Below are 17,864 nucleotides of genomic sequence, written 5' to 3'. Positions count from 1 at the left end.
TCCTGAGTGCATCAGGACAGATATGGAGTAGATTTACATTTTACTTTACAAGCAAAATAATGTAGCTGCAGCAGACAGCAGAGGACACTGGGCAAACAACTGCTGCAGCCTGCACACTACTACTCACACCAGTGCCATGTTCAACATAAATAACTTGCAAAGACAAGTAACATTAGGATAAGCATAGTCTATATCGAGGATGTTTCATTTCCGGGATTGTTCAGGTGCCGCCGGAAATTCCGCCGGATGTCTGTCACCATACCCTTTCTTTGTGTTGGCGTTCTGACCTCCGGTGGATTTGTGAGGACTATGGTTAACTGCTCCTCAGATCTCTGCAGGGTAAATCCAGACAGCTAGCTAGACTAACTGTCCAATCAGAGTTTTCTGTTGCACGACTAAAACAACCTTTGAACGTACACATGTTCCACCAAAACAAGTTCCTTTCCGAGGCTATTTTGCAGAGGCACCGTGGCTCTGTCCGGTGCTTAGCACCGCCCAAGACGATTGTGATTGGTTTAAAGAAATGTCAATAAACCAGAGCACGTTTTTCTCCCATCCCAGAATGCCGTGTGATTCCAGGAAATTGAGGCTGTGTCTCATAGTCAACTTAGGGCCCTATTTTAACGATCTCAAACGCAAGTATCAAACGCAAAACACAAGTAGCTTTGTGGGCGTATCTCGGGCGCTGTTGCTATTATACCGGCGGGATAAATGAGTCTTGCGCCCAACGCAATGGCGATGTTGCTGCGGCCTCTCGGGCGCATCTCCTCAAGTCTGGAGAGGATTGCTGCAGCCATGGAGCGTGGGCCTCCAAACGCACCACCTGCTCCTGTTGTGCCCCTTCCTCCTCCCCCCACTCCATCTCCATCCACCCGCTCCACCAGGAGCACATTGCGCATTTCCACTCCCGGACCCTTAAGTGTCAGATCCCGCCATTGCGTGCGTCGCATGCCTATCGGAGGAGGGAAAAATAATTAGTTCTTCTGTTTAAATCTTTTCAACTTTTCATTTTCCGTTTGTATTTTTTTTCTTCAATTACAGTTTGCTATTGATTTTTCTTTTTGTCAAAATGTAAATAAAGAAATGTCACAAAGACATACTTTCCGATGTTTTGGGCTCACTCTCACTGAATCACGAGGTTATGAATGCATTGTGATATTTTTGCAATGTAGTCTAACATTAGACCGAGATACTTTGCTTACCTCACTATGGACGATGAAGCTCTTCTGTCAGAAAAGCTCTCCTCTCCCGTGCTGCTGCTGGGACATTTGGGTTAAGTGGCATCGGCACATGCAATTCAACATCACGTCTCCTTAAGTCTTCTAATATTTCCTCATTTATGTCATCAACACATCCATGATTCATGGAAATGTTGTGTAAAACACAACAAGCCACAAAGAATGCTGCGACTTTTTGAGGACTGTATTGTAAAATGCCTCCTGACCTATCCAAACACCTGAAGCGCATTTTCAGTAATATTTTTCCTTGTAATTATGTATGGTTTGCAAAAATGGGAACTGCTGCGTCCGTGTAGATAAGAGAAGCAAAGAAGCACACACTACATTATGGCCAAGCATGCGCCCCTAAAATAGCACCTGAATAACACGCCACTGATTTTAGACCAGGTTTTTTCTGGTCTGTGGCGGAATTGTTTTCTGAAACAGCAAAATAGCACCAGGGAATGTTTGCGTCGGTACTCGCCTCCTCTTTTTGCTGAACCGCCCCCGGGAGCGCAAATACATTCCCTAATTTACCGACTTGAGTCTGTGGAGGGAAAAGTCCGCTGTGTGTTGGTTGCAAAATAGGAATGATACATGCCTCGGTGTACAAAGTCAATTGAGCTGGGTACAAGATAGGGCCCATGGTCTGACATTGCCAGACCCTCCTCTGTAGCGCTGTGGAGGAAGGTCTGTCAATGCGAGAATAAGTTGACTATGATAAAGTCATATTTTGGGTAGGAAGGTGGAGTCCAAAAGGTTTATCTAAATCAGCACATACCATTATCTTCCTTTATCCTGTCATCTTGTTGTGTCTAGTTTCGCATACACCGCTTATCTATTCTGGGATACGTGTCTTATGGGATTTCAAAACTGTACAGTAAAAAAACAACTGTTGAACTATTTTGGGTTTTAACAAAGACCAAGTCAAGGCAAGTACAGGTTTTTAAAGTCCGTTGGATGTTCTTCTGTTTCTTGGGTTTAACTTCTGTGTTTGTCATCTTCTCTGCTCGGTGGTGTGATGTTTGGATTCTAACATTTAAATGTTCACAGAGAATCAAACAGAAGTAACTGGTCTGTGTATGTGGGTTTTCTGTTCTGTTCATGAACTCTACCATTCTCCGCTTTTAAATCACTGCTGAAAGTGTCCATATCTCAAACAGAGAACTGACCTCACGTTCTATAATACGTCCTGTCTCTCCTTCCCTGCTGTCTTTGTCTTCACATGAGGGCAACCATGCTAGAAGTAAATTTTCCATCAACAATTGTAGCTTCCACATCAACAGTTGAAAGAAACTCATACAACATCTCTATGTTGCTGTGTCCTCCAGGAGCGTAACGCAGAGAATGCAATTGAGGCTCTGAAGGAGTACGAGCCAGAGATGGGCAAGGTGTACCGACAGGACAAGAAGAGCGTTCAGAGAGTCCGAGCCCGAGACATCGTTCCTGGAGACATTGTGGAAGTTGCTGGTAAGTAGACAAATTGCACAACAAGAAGTGACAAATGCTCTTCACCCAGTTCATTCAACAACTCTTGAGTGTGAAAAACTCACCCATTGAAGGCTGTTATGTATCTAGCAAAAGTTGGTTTCCTCCTTCAAGGAGTAAAGGAGATAGGTCTGGTGCTATCGATTATTTTAGTAATCGAATATTCTACCGATTATTCCATCGATTAATCGGATAAGAAATACTTTGTAAGAAATACTTAGTAAACAGCAATAGTAAATATTTATTATTGCTGTTTACTAAAAAAAGGGAAACCTGTCGCTTGTATATATACAAAAGACAGGTTTCCTTTTTTAGAAAAAGCAACATTTTTTATTGCCAAATTCCAAGACCCTTAAAACAAAAAATACATTACAGTAGTACATTTTTGGAGGCCCAAATGTTAATATTTTTCACCCCATTCCCCTTCTCTTTACACTGGATATGCAAAAGAGCTGTTCACTGACCAGAGGGTAAATGTGACTGTACGAAGCTTACAGCAGGGCTATTCAACTACACTGTTCTGGGGGACACATTTTCAGAAGCCTAATACACAGTGAGGAGCATAGATATATCCATGGTGAGGAGAAAGAATAAAGAATGCATGATGATGTCATTCACGTGCATATTAAGTAGCCATGCTGAGGGGAGGAGCCGGTTTGGTTTTAGCTTGGTAAAATCGCTATTAGCAGAGTAGCATGCTGTAGGCTAGTTGTGTACTACATGGCTATTAGCAGAGTAGCATGCTGTAGGCTAGTTGTGTACTACATGGCTATTAGCAGAGTAGCATGCTGTAGGCTAGTTGTGTAAAACATGGCTATTAGCAGAGTAGCATGCTGTAGGCTAGTTGTGTAAAACATGGCTATTAGCAGAGTAGCATGCTGTAGGCTAGTTGTGTAAAACATGGCTATTAGCAGAGTAGCATGCTGTAGGCTAGTTGTGTACTACATGGCTATTAGCAGAGTAGCATGCTGTAGGCTAGTTGTGTAAAACATGGCTATTAGCAGAGTAGCATGTTGTAGGCTAGTTGTGTAAACAGCGCGGAGGACGAGAGCAGCAGCCGTTAGCTACCTTGTGTCGGGTTGGCTCCGTGGAATGGATGAGTACACTGGAGGTTTGTTACAGAGATGATGGAGCAGCATGTTTGGAGCTTAAAATGATCCCAAACTTTTTGTCGTTTTCTCTCGCCTGTCTCTTCTCTTAGACCCTCGCTATTTTCGTCTTCCTTCATTTGTAATCTGGGCCGTCAGTCTTGTGTTTATATACTGTCTGTGCTTGTGTTGTGTCCGCAGAAGCACAAACCTCTTGTGCGCTAGTAATAATCCTCCGTGCGGAAACACAGTGAGCCGTACAACCTTAATTACATTGATTTAATGAAGCTTCGAGGCAAAGAATTTTGCTACGAGGATTTTTTGTAATCGAATTATTCGAGTTATTCGAGGAATCGTTTCAGCCCTAAAAGCAGATTTACGTCTCGGGGATTCCAATGGTGACATTTCAAAGTGGAAAAACAAAGAGTCGTAGAAACTTCTACAACCAGCCCTGCAGCATAATCCATCAGCCATATATCGGTCAAACTGTATTCATTTACATTTTGAATGTGAAATTATCAGCATACAGAATTCCACACAGAAGCCATTGCATGGCAACAGGATGATCAAAGATAATGTGAAAAAAGAAATAGAGGAATGTACAAAAAAGTTCAGGATATACAGTTTGTACAATGTACTTTGTTAGTGAAAACAGCTGCCTGCTGTGGCTGGAATTAAGGTTGATGAGATCTGCAGCTTTAAATCTATTTGATATTACAGTAAACATGGTTCAATATGTCGCTGTTGAGCTACCACTTCTGCCTTATTTATAGCCCGGACATTTCCCAATAGCCCGGTCTGCTCTCAACATCCATTAGACTAGCATTTGTGATTGTTTTTTAAAATAATCTCTGTCAGATCTTCATTCAGGATCTGCAGGTCTTGAGAAGACTTAAAAAGCATTGAATTCAGTTTCCTTCAGAAAAAAGTCTTAGAAGGTTTAGAAAATGCTTATTTATTTCAATTACAAAAACAATCTTTTTCCTGCTGTAGGGAGTAATGTTAGTCATAAAATGTTTTTGGATCCACTAGCGGGCCGGGAGATGTTACACACAAGGTTATACTTAAATTAATTCATCATTTGTTATTGGTTAATCCATTTCATGCTGCTTCTGCGGATCTAGGTTGCGTTAATTAAATTAATTATATGATAATAAATGATTCTTATATACTGCTGGGAAGTACTGAATAAAAAGTGATTGAAGTATGAATCATTCTTGGCCATAAACCTCTGGTTTTCTATCATTCTTACGCAGAATTAATAAATTGCATTAAAATGTCTTTAAAAGTCTTAAATGTAACATGAATCCTGCAGATTCATGTGTGGTAGAGTCATTTTTATTTAAGAAAGGTAAGGCGCTCAGTATGCAAAATTGGGAGCCATCAATAATGGAAAATTGAAGCCCAAACATGTTTTTACACACATGCTTGATATGCTAACAGTTTGTCTGTAGTGCTGCATTGATCTTGGAAATAATAATAATAATAATAAACTTTATTTATATAGCACGTTTCTTTAACCGGTTTACAAAGTGCTTCTCCAACATAAAAGATCTTCGGATTCAAATACAATGCATTTCCACTGCAGTGTTGTTTAGACATGGTTGAAATAGCACCGTGGCATCTTTTGTTTAGTCATTCCTGGCATCTTAATCTCTGCCCTCTCCTCTGGCTGTTATCGTCATGGAAACCCAGTGAGGCACACAAGGCCTATTTTTAATAGTATGGTAATGACAAATAAGACATTCAAGTCAAAGGTCTTTTGTGTAAAGCTTTTTCATCCACTTAAAGTGCTTTTTGACTGTTGCCATTTTCGTGTTTGAGTGCGTGTAGAGTTTCAAGGTGCTTGTGACTGCCACTGTTAATATTCAGTGCTCTGGCTTCTTTTTTTGGGCCGGTTGTGTAGCCACTGATTTGTCACCAATGTGACCGGTGATATTAGAGGAGGTGGAAAATCTAACCTGGTTAGCAGCATTGCTCACAACATCTCTAAGGGCTTCTGAGCATTTCTCTGGTGTTTTCCTGAACATCTGTCAGTGCCCTTCCCCCGGTCAAAGACGGCCTTCGGGCCGATCGTAAAGGTCCACTGGCTTTTTGAACATTTAACAGCTGAAACGATTAATGTGAAAAATTATTTGTATTTAAATAAACACGTTTAATCACAGATAAAATCATTATGAACATTGTCAGCTGTAGTAACACACCAGCACAAACACACCAACACACACACACACACACACACAAACACACACACACACACACACCACACAATTTTATCTTGACCTAGTAAGAAAACTGTTGAATCCTCCAGATACCCACTGCTATTTCAGGCTGCTCAGAGAGAGGAAACAGGGTTAGAAATATGTGTTTGTGTGTGTGTGTGTGTGTGTGTGTGTGTGTGTGTGTGTGTGTGTGTGTGTGTGTGTGTGTGTGTGTGTGTGTGTGTGTGTGTGTGTGTGTGTCCTTTTGTCTGTGGTAAAAGTATTCAACTTCCAGAGCATGGGAACTCAGTGACACTAATCAGAGCTGGAGGCTGTGTTTACTGTAATGTAAATCACGGTTATATTATGTTTCTGACGTTTGTGGCCAAACATAATATAGTGACCAATATGACTTTTTGGGTACAGCCTTACATTTTTTTAAATGAAGCTGCCAGTAGTTTGTGTAAGCAATTTGGGATGATTTTATGTACCTGTATCCATCATTATTACAAAAAGGCAAATTGATGTGGCTACTGTTTGGTCCAACAATGTATCCTTGTCCCCCTAAAGGTTCCTCTGCAGACCAGGCGATTCAAACAGTATAGCCTTTCGGTCAGGGGTGGGAATCACCAGAGGCCCCACGATAGATACTATTACGAGACTTATGTCACAATACAATATTATTGCGATTTATTACCTTTTATCCAATTTTAAATTATGTCCCCAAAGGAAAAAAAGTGTCATGCCAAAAAGTGATCAACCGACAAAAATTGATTGCTGATCTACCCTACATGCAAATGACGACACAAACACATGATAGATAAACGCCCAGGATCTTGGGCTCTTCAGCACGTGGTTTTGTTGCCGGTTGTGCACATTTCTCTGGCTGTTCTGCATGATGTAGCGGCTTCCCCAGCGGGCTGAGCCTGGCTCCCTGCTCCCCTCGCCCAGGCCACATCGCTATCTGGATGCGTGACGGCTAGACGGGAAAAAAAAGAGACATGCCGAATCCGTAGATGAGCCGCAGCCAAGCCGAGCTGCGCTTGATAGAACCGCGCTTATAGAATTTTAAGATTGCTCCACTCTGTAGGCCGTTAAAGGGCAAGTCCATTATTTCTTTGGTTCTTTAAGGTTTTTGTATCATTCTGTAGCTTCCCAGTAGTGTTCCTTATGTATTTTAATTCAAACTAGGGATACACCGATCCGACTTTTTCAGTCCTGATGCCGATGCCAGGGCTTTGTGTATCTGTCGATACCTGATACCGATCCGATACTGTTTTTGAATTAATAATAAACTGTATACCTTTTCCACCTTATACCTTATAAGGTGGAAAAGGTATATGCGGCTCCTCTCTTGAGCACACGTTGTTCTGGTGTATCTCCGGTCTTTATTCATCCTCTAGCTAACTTTCTTCTCTATAAATTGAATGTGCAGTAGTGACCGGAGCCTCTCCCCATGCTACCTGGCTAGCTAGCAGCTATAATGTTACCCAACATTCGGTGGTGTAGCTACATTTGTAAATGTAAAATTATTAGTGTTAAAAACTGTTTAAGTCACAAATTGTTATGTGTTTTATCCTTTTAAAGAAAGTTAGATGTGGGCTATTAATTGTTGTGTTATAAAGTTACTACCATGAGTGAGAAGGGTACGCAGTTAACAGGGGTCCCAGTGCTGCGACGGAGGGGAAAATGAAACAAACTGGATCGGCCTGTGGATCTGTTAATTTTTCCGATCCCCGATCCAGCTATTTTGTCAATTTCGGGGCCGATATCCGATCTTAATATCGGATCGGTGCACCCCTAATTCAAACATTTATATTTTGCTCAGTAAGTATGTCTTGGCGTCAAAATAATGTTTTTGCAATCCCTTCTAGAAACCTTTTCCCACATGACCTGACATAGGTTTCTGTATGATGACATTGCTTCAGTACAGTAACAGTACTGTACAGTACAGTACAATAACGGTGGTCGGCACAGCCCCAGTTTAGAGAAGCAGACAGGAAGCTAGGTAATACTACCGTGCACTGCTGTGGACGCCACTTTAGAGTGGATCCAAAAGTCACAGAATAACACAATGAATCTATCTAACTGATCGAGGCAGCAAGTTAATGGAGTGGTGGCTTTGAATAGAACAATTTGTACTGCAGTGGACAGAGGAAAACATATTTTAGCTACCTAAAAAATGCCGCCAGACAGCCCTTTCTGACGGGGAACTGAAACCGTTATATCACTTTCTTTAAAGCCACCAGACTCCTTTTACAAAAACTGTAATTTCACCTTGCAGAACACGGGAGTTGCTGGTCTAATGTTACCACTGCCTAATGTGGCATCCATGTAATGTTCGATTGCTTAGCTTCTGTGACGTTATTTCCAAACTAACACAGCTAGCGTTGATTCAGCCAGAGCTAGCGTTCATATTATTCATAGCCTTATTGATAAGCGTACTGTGGTAACCTACATCGGAAAAGATCGCAGATGTATTCGGCATCTAACAAAAAGCCCTGTTTTTTTGGTAAGAAAAACATGGCTAAGTGTGATGGAAGGTTGTGATGCCTTTGAAGATGTTTTCATTTTAACCAGCTTGGTGTGGAACTAAGAATTCATCCTCCTCTCCTGCCTGGGAAATGGACTCGAAAAAGGGTGCCAAGCTGGACAACACTGATGCAGCTGGACAAATGACCCCTTCTATCCTTAATATTACAGCTGTTTCCAGAACACCAACTTCCACCTAAATATCTGTAATTAAATGTTAAAGGTGCCCTGCCACACATATTTCATTACTTTGTGGTAATGTCTGTCTAAGTCTAAAAATGCCTTGGTTTCCTTGTTTCAAACCATTCTAGCGTGGTATAAAAAGCCTGCAGGAAGACTTGGCTCGATTTGTGCCAGTTCTCATTAATATTCAATGAGCTAAGCTGCTTGACTCTGATTGGCTAATAGCTAGCCAATGAGAGCCTGGCTATCAGCATCCTTTACCCAGCGCAACTGGGCGAGCTCATGAATAGTAATGAGGTCAGTTAACACCCCGTCAGACTGACCAGCTTTTGTAATTGGCCTGATTTCTCTGCTTATTTCTTTTCAGTGGCTAGAGCTGACAGAGGAGGTAGCAGTTAATTTTCATATTCACGACATAATACAAGCACATACGGACCTAACATATTTCAAAAAATACAAGTAAAAACGGTGTTGTGTGGCAGGGCACCTTTAAGACATCAATAGGCTTAGTTTATGCTTTTCAACCAATGCTTTTACATGAAGTAAAATACAATTGATGTTGAAAGAAAGCAAAAGGCTAATATGTCAGTGCAGCCTTTCTTTCTTCATTTCGCTCCCTGTCCTGTCTGGGTTTCTCTGACTCACTCACATATGTAAACACTTGTAAACAATTTATGAAAGGCTGTGCTCCTCCAAGACAAAGAATGCTAACCTTTCATGTGTGGCAATATATCCTTATTTGCATAAAGCAGGCATGATTATTTCACTTCTGTTATATACTGAATGGGACTAGGTTTTGGCTCGTATCCTGGTTAAGATTGTATTCAGGAAAGACTGTTTACCTTTAATAAGGTGCTCTCTCATGTCCACGTACTCACGAATTAACAGAACAGAACCAAATCAAAAGTGAAAAGGTAAATTAAAAAATTACTATAGCAATGTTCACAACCTGCAGCTTGGACAGGTGGGAGAAAAGAGAAGTGCTTTGCTTGTAGTGTCTGACGTCCAGGACATTTGAAGTAGTTTTGATTTAAATGGAGTGCAACTTGTTTGCTTTGTTTTGTCATGCAGAGAGAGTGCTTTTAACCCTAGCTGATGTGTCAAATCATCATCTTCAGATTGTTACCTTTGCATGTTCTTTAATAATGTGAAGGTAGGAGAGGGGGAAGGGAAGCCAGGCAGCATTATGATACATAATCTGTGTTTAAGTGATATAGAAGTATTAGATTATGTGTAACTGTACTGTTTTAGAGGCACACTTCTTGGCAGCTACTCGTGGCTAAGTGTTACAAAGTTTTTACAGAGTTGAAAACACCACATTTGTCCTCATCTAAACTAAATATTTTACTATATTAGGTGGTGATGGTGCAGTGGATATGACACAGGTGGGAGATCTGGGTTCGATTCCCACTGCGATACATCAACCAATGTGTCCCTGGGAAAGACACTTAACCCATAGTTGCTCCAGTGGCGTCTGACATACCGTATATATAGCAATTGTAAGTCACTTTGAATAAAAGCATCAGCTAAATGACATGTAATGTATGATTGGTCAGTCAGAGCAATTTTATAGGTGGTGATGGTGCAGTGGATATGACCCATGCCTTTGGCGTGGGAGATCTGGGTTTGATTCCCACTGCGATACATCAACCAATGTGTCCCTGAGCATGACACGTAACCCATAGTTGCTCCAGAGGCGTGCTACCTCTGACATATATAGCAACTGTAAGTCACTTTGGATAAAAGTGTTAGCTAAATGACATTTAATGTAATGTAAATACAAATGTAAAATTAAGATATGTTTTTCTGTCTCTGTCTCCAACACCCTACAGTTGGTGATAAGGTCCCAGCTGACATCAGGCTTACGTCCATCCGTTCCACCACTCTGAGAGTGGACCAGTCCATTCTGACGGGGGAGTCCGTGTCGGTGCTCAAACACACAGACCCTGTACCAGATCCCCGAGCTGTCAACCAGGACAAGAAGAACATGCTCTTCTCTGTGAGTCTCAACAGCCATATCTGTCTTTTCCTAATTCACATACACTTTATTTTATTTATTTATTACATTTATACATGTAATAGAAGTCGACCGATATGGGTTTTCTCAGGCCGATGCCGATCTTTTGTAATCAGGGTCGGCCGATGGCCGATATATGCTGCCGACTATTTTTGGCCGATATTTGGCTGATATTTGCTTGTTTTTAACCTCTATTTGAAAGATAAAATTTAACACTAATAAGTACTTAAGATACACAAAATTTCTCAACAAAAACATTTATTGAACACTTGAACACCAATCTGCACTTGTATTCTTACATTAAACATGTAGCCTATAATGTAAAAACATATATTGTATAAATAAACAAAACGGGTGAGAATAAAGAAAGAAAATTTACTTAACTTTGTCAAATAAACTTTTCAATGAAAAAAATAAAGTTTAGTGCACTTAGCAGCATTTATCAAACATCTGAGAACAATAAAATAAATTGATCATTTTAACAATAGTAGTGCTGACACACAGTAGCAACCAGCAGCATTTCTTTGTTTTAGGTCTGAAAAAAAATTTGCATTTGCCCTTCCCTGGTGTTGGCTGGGTGAAGCGCTGCCATAAGGGGTTAGTTTTCTTTTCAGCCTTCAGACTTAATGACTAAAAAAGGGGGGAAATACAAGGTTAAGTTAGTATTTTTGTATAGTATCTTCTTCAAGTCATTTTATAGATACGTATAGATATAAAATCAAAATTTTTTGTTATAAATCAGCTAATAATTCAGTGCATTGTAAGTGATACAAGGCTAAAAACATTTCTATCATCTTCCCAAAAACTGTCCCGAAACATGTATTTTTGGTTTGTTTTGTTTGTTGACAGACAAAGCCAAATGGACAAAACCTAATAAAGGGGGGAAAACAACTTTAGGCCATATGGTCAAAATTAAATGATTTAATAATAATGTAATAAATATAACTTATAACAATAACATATTTCACTAGTAAATTGCTGTTGAACGACAAAAACAACCACCATGGCAAAAGGGTATTTTACAACAACTTTGAATGCACCGTGACGCACCGTCTGTGTTGTTCTTCAGACAAGTAGCTAAACAACGGCAGCAGCACACTGCTTAACATCCTGCTGTTGGATCCTATACAGTGAAATAAATCACACTTTACACCGTTTAGCTGTCAGCATTTTAATCGTGTTTAATCCATCAGCTAGCTAACGGTAGGCTAACGTTAGCTGCTGACGAGTGTAATGTTAACTAGCGTCACATGCTGCGATGTTTTTGTTATTCTAACATTCGTTTTCGGAGCATCAGAGAGCAACGCAGGGATATCAGTAGCGCCGAAATGAGGTACAGAAATCTGCGTTGCTATTCGGTCCGGTAGATACGGGTCGTTAAGGCACAGGTGCCATATTAGCAGCGGGTCTACTCTGTACCAACCCTAGCAACGACGCTAGCAAAGCAAAGCCAGTCCTTCACTAGCCTATGGTGCGGTGGTCTCTTTTAACTACAACTTCTTTCTCTGCATTGAGTCGACAACCCTCTCAAATATAGACACACAAACAGAACAAATAATAAAACTCTCAGATCCACTGTATGTGATTGCAAAATTCTAGCTTAATTATTGTGACATGACAGCTATCAATATCCAAAGTCGCCTCTTCATGTTTTTTCTCGAAGTTAGCAGTAACATGTCATACGTTTTTCATTAAATATATAGGACTTATAAGAATGTAATCCTTACCGTTTTCTCCGAGTAACAGCTCCTTCCTTAGGCGCTGGATGAGGTCTGCTCACTCTGCTGGTAATTGACTCTAGGGGCAGCGTGCGTCGAACACGTGTTCCACAACAACAACAACAACACCAGGCTGCCCACAGATGCGCCTGCCTATTAATCGGCTTGATATTGGTCGATTATGTAAAAAATGCAGATTAATTGGCCTACCGATTAACATGTAATAATAAAATAAACATGTAACAAACTCTTAATATACAAATTCTTAACAACAACATAAATAAATGTTACATGTCCGAAAAGGAGTAGGATGAAGTTTTTATTATCTGGTCTTTATTATCCTACCCCTACCCCCTCCATAACTCAAACAATGAAATCATAATTAAGATGTATACAACTCAAAAAACCTATCCCGATGCAATTATGTAAACCAAACCTGAACCCACTTAAAACTGCTGTTTGGCTTTCTACTAGAAGTAACAAGAGATCAAATCCTCCAACCTTAAAGTGTTCATATTATGCTTTTTGGCTTTTCCCCTTTCCTTTATTGTGTTATGTATCTTTTTGTGCACGTTATAGGTTTACAAAGTGAAAAAGCCCAAAGTCCACCCCAAAGGGACTTACCATCTCCAACAGAAAACACTGTTCACAAACTGCTCCAAACAGCTCTACTGTAGTCCAGCCTTTACTTCAGAGACCAACGTGGGTCACTTTGTAACACATGTTATAATGCTCACCTAGCTGCTAGCATGGCACGATCTCATACTCTGCAGCTGACTAGCTAGCAGTACTTACTGCGCATGTGCGACTCCAAACAAAGATGGAATAGAAGTGGGATGCCTCACTCTGTAGCTAAAACAGAGAGCTCAACACACAGGGTGAAAAGAGGAGCTGCAGCAATGTACAGTACAACAAAAATATGGTGTTTTCTGAAAATTAAACCATGTAAACCTATTCTAGTACAACCTCTAAATACAATTATGAACCTGAAAATTAGCATAATATGAGCTCTTTAAATACCAAATCAGGCTCTTAGATCATCTCAGCTAAATTTGCTGGATGTCCCTCGAACCCTCTATAAATCTTAACCCCAAATCTTTGGAACACTCTCCTCTTATCATTGCGATCCCTAAACTCCTGTGAAGTTTTTATGAAACAGCCGACCACATTTCAGACAGGCTTTTGGTTAGCGCCAGTCATATATAACAAAAACAATTACCACATGTTCATCCCACCAACCATTCCTCATCCCTGTACCTCTTACAAATAATTGTTTTTGTAAATCTTAAATTTATATTTGTATATAATTATATATAATTTATATTATACTCTGAATAGTGGTTCAAACACAAGGTTTGCTGTTTTTATTGTTATTTTTTTTAAGATCATGTTTGGCATTTTTAGGCCTTTATTAGATAGGACAGCTTTAGACATGAAAGAGAGAGGGGGGGAACGACATGCAGCGTGGGCCGCAGGTCGGAATTGAACCTGCGGCCGCTGTGTCAAGGACTAAGCCTCTGTATATGGTCACACACTCTACCAGGTGAGCAACCCAGGCGCCCAAACACAAGGTTTTCTTAAATGGAACTTTCCTCTTAAATTATGACCCCCTCACCTTTTTTAGGTTTTTATATGTAGCTTCCCAGTGCTGTTCCTTGCGTAATCAAATCCAAACGTGTGTGTGTGTGTGTTGTATTATATCTCTGTCAGACCTCAAAGACTGCTGAGTCACTCGGTGGTCTGCGATCAAAGAACTGCCAGTGATGTTTTATTAATGAACATCACTCTGACAGGCTACACATCTGCATGTTGTCTTTGTTGGCATGGTTATCTGAGTGCTGCTGGACTGAGTGTGACTTCACACTCTGATGTGGAGGAAAGACTTTAGAACCTCCAATTACAGGAGAGAAATAAATCTGTACACATAGATGTATATAAAATAAATAGATATATATATTTCACTTGGACAGCTTTATGTGGTGCTCTGGCCTCAAAACATCTGACCAAAGGACTACAGTTGGAAATAAGCCAGCTAGTTAACACTGGCACATTTACAGAATAGTTGATTACTGTAATGTGTGTTGTCCTTATGAACAACATTTAAAAAAAAAAAAGAAGAAATGTGAGAGCATAAGAAAACACATACAGATTATACTGAGCATCTCTTCCACTGTGTATTGCTGGAGAACTACAGAACTATGTCTCAATATTTGTTATGATGAAAATAAGTCTGACAGTAAAGTTCATTACCTTTGCCCAGGGTACCAACATAGCAGCGGGCCGTGCCATTGGGATTGTCGTGGCAACAGGAGTGCAGACAGAGATTGGGAAAATCCGAGATGAGATGGCCTCCACTGACCCCGAGAGGACCCCACTACAACAGAAACTAGACCAGTTTGGAGAACAGCTTTCTAAGGCAAGGACGTGTGTGTGTGTGTGTGTGTGTGTGTGTGTGTGTGTGTGTGTGTGTGTGTGTGTGTGTGTGTGTGTGTGTGTGTGTGTGTGTGTGTGTGTGTGTGTGTGTGTGTGTGTGTGTGTGTGTGTGTGTGTGTGTGTGTGTGTGTGTGTGTCATATCATTGCTTTTGATACTTTATAATCTATCTAACATGAATATACTGTATCTGTGGTACTACCTCCCACTTGTTTTAACCTGCAGGTCATCAGTGTGATCTGTGTGGCAGTGTGGGCCATCAATGTGGGACACTTTAATGACCCGGTCCATGGAGGCAGCTGGCTGCGAGGAGCTGTTTACTATTTCAAGATTGCTGTTGCACTGGCTGTAGCTGCCATACCAGAAGGTCAAACATCTTCTCTATCTATCGATGCAGAAAAATCACTTCTTACAGATGTTTATTTCCTATGTTTTTTTTTTATAATTGGAGGGAAATGTTTTGTCAGTGAAGGGACCAAAATATAAGTGTGTCATTTTTAAAGACACTAAGCTGGCAAAATTTCTAAGCTGGCTTTCTTTTCACTCACTGTAAATGTCAAAAGCTGGATGTCAACATTTTCTTTAGCTGAACTCTAACAAAACAGAGATCCTTGTCATAGGGTCCAAGCACATAGCAATACAAACTCTGGCCTCGGCTGGTCCCCTATTGGTCAACATCAAGCCTGTTGCAAGAAATCTTAAGTTTTGAGTGGCACACCACAAAACTGGTGTAATCATGCTTTTATCATCTTAGAAATATATTTCAAAGAACCCGATCCATCTTAACCTTTAAAGAGATGTAGACCATTTTACATGCCTTCATCTCATTACGCCTGGATTATTGCAACAGCCGTGAACCAAAAAATCTGTGAATCAAGTCCAGACTGTGCAGAACTCAGCTGCTAGGCTTTTAACTGGAACCAAGAGACGTGATCACATTATTCCTGTTTTAGCCTCTTTACACTGGCTCCCAGTATGTTTTAGAATAGATTTTAAGATTTTACTGATCACTTTTAAGGCCCTTTATGGCCTCGCACCTGACCTCCTGGTATCATACTATGTACTTTTGTCTGTTCCACTGAAAACTAAAAAAGGATGGCTCTGGAATGAAGATATCAGGTCAGCTGGGTTGTGTTCTCCTTTAGGTCCCTTCTTAAAACATATTTTTATTAGAGAGCTTTTCCTGATTTTGTTTGAGCTTGAATCTCCTTTTATTTCTTTTAAAAATATTTTTTACTATTCTTACCTACAGTAAGTAGTACTGTACAGGTATTTTTTTTTTAAACTGATGTTTAATTACTGGTCAGTTTTATTTAGCTTTTTTTGTGAAGCACTTTATTTATTTATTTATTTTATTTTATTAGTTTATTTGTTAGGGACCATGTACATTTCAAGCTCTGTACCAAAGTTAGCTATACAGCTAATTTACATCTGTGGTCCCTGGACTTTGTAACATGGTTTTTGAAAAGTTCTCAAAAAATAAAGAATGTTATTATTATTATAAATAACCATTGAGCCCTTGAGCAAAGCACTTGAAATCAAACAGCTTGCTGGCAGAAAAAAAGGAAAAGCTGTTAAAACTCCTTCCTTCTCCTAAAAAGCGTTCTCATCACCATTGTCTGCCTGTTGTGCTTTCAACCAGGCCTACCAGCAGTCATCACCACCTGCCTGGCACTGGGCACCAGGAGGATGGCCAGGAAGAACGCCATTGTCCGCAGCCTGCCATCAGTGGAGACGCTGGGTTGCACCTCTGTTATCTGCTCTGACAAGACAGGAACTCTGACCACCAACCAGATGTCAGTCTGCAGGGTAAGATGTAACATCAGACTGATACATCCACCACTGCTATGTGGGCCAGTCAGCCATATTTAGCTCTTATACTGTATGATTCATATGATATAGTGTTATTGATTATGTCTCAGTCATCATGGCATTGAAGAGTAATACAGTACATGAGGTTAGCATCCACAAGCAGGCCACATAGTTTCAGTAACTGGAAAATCTATAGTTTGCTAATTGAAATCAACAACTAATGGCTTGTCATACTAAAATTAAATTAACAAAGGGTTAAGTTTACTAACATTCTATCAAGACATAGATGTACTGTAAATGACCATGTTAAAGCCAGTATTTTAGTTATGGCAGAGTGCCAGCAGTTGCAAAAAAAACTCCTGCACACTGTTCCACACATTTGCAAAGATTTAATAGCTGGCAACGTTTCAGTACTAGACCTTCATCAGGCAAATGGTATTACAATAGATACTGAGAAGCCATCTTTTGTAGGAGGTGAATGTGGGTCTGCACCAGTCACTTAGGCTATTACATTTATCTTTGCAAGTTAAGGCTCTGACACACCAACCCGACGGCCGACCTTTGGCAGAAAAGGCATTCGGACTGACTGCCTCCCCGACGTGGTCAAAAAGTGCCTCTGAACACACCGAAGCGACGCCGACTTGATCGTGCGTTCTGCATGTGCACGAGACGTAATACGTCTCTATAACAGCAGGCGGCGCTAATCTGTATTGTCGCCAGAGATGGGGACTCGAGTCTGAGACTCGGACTCGAGTCGCACTTAAGTCGCACGAACAGCTGACTTCAGACTTGACTTGCGACTCGACCCAAAAGACTTCAGACTTGACTCGGACTCGAGCTTCGAGACTTGTCAAAAACCTGTTTACATGCAATTATTGCTTTTTAAATCTAAATGGATTCATGTATTTCTATTTTCTTTTATTGGCGCATATACGTTGGGGAAATGTATGACGAGCTGTATGTCCCCTGCCCTTTGCCATAATGTGCAACGTAACACGTGCGCTATGCCTTATGTGCACGCACTCACATATCAAAAAATGCATTGACGATGGCGACACCAAGTCCTCCTGGAGTTGTGCCTTTGGTCATTAGTTTTGCTTTCAATAACTTTGTAAACAGTGGCAGTAAGCCAACAGCTAACTGCAAGGTGTGTGGCACCGAGATAAATGATGGCGG

The 17,864-nt window shown here is 40.6% G+C and overlaps 1 protein-coding gene across 1 annotated transcript in view; it reads left to right on the top strand.

The window, feature by feature from the left end:
* si:dkey-28b4.8 (sarcoplasmic/endoplasmic reticulum calcium ATPase 2) overlaps positions 1-17,864 on the top strand; it is a 48,694-nt gene that overhangs the window by 7,733 nt on the left and 23,097 nt on the right. Inside the window, exons 6-10 of the mRNA XM_039809221.1 lie at positions 2,549-2,687; positions 10,542-10,708; positions 14,705-14,860; positions 15,102-15,243; positions 16,519-16,685. Of these exons, the coding sequence (XP_039665155.1) occupies positions 2,549-2,687; positions 10,542-10,708; positions 14,705-14,860; positions 15,102-15,243; positions 16,519-16,685 (771 nt within the window). The remainder of the gene's footprint in view (positions 1-2,548; positions 2,688-10,541; positions 10,709-14,704; positions 14,861-15,101; positions 15,244-16,518; positions 16,686-17,864) is intronic.

This window comes from Perca fluviatilis, chromosome 1, assembly GCF_010015445.1.
Source record: "Perca fluviatilis chromosome 1, GENO_Pfluv_1.0, whole genome shotgun sequence".
Taxonomy (NCBI): Eukaryota; Metazoa; Chordata; class Actinopteri; order Perciformes; family Percidae; genus Perca; species Perca fluviatilis.
This window is presented reverse-complemented; position numbering and strand designations above follow the sequence as displayed.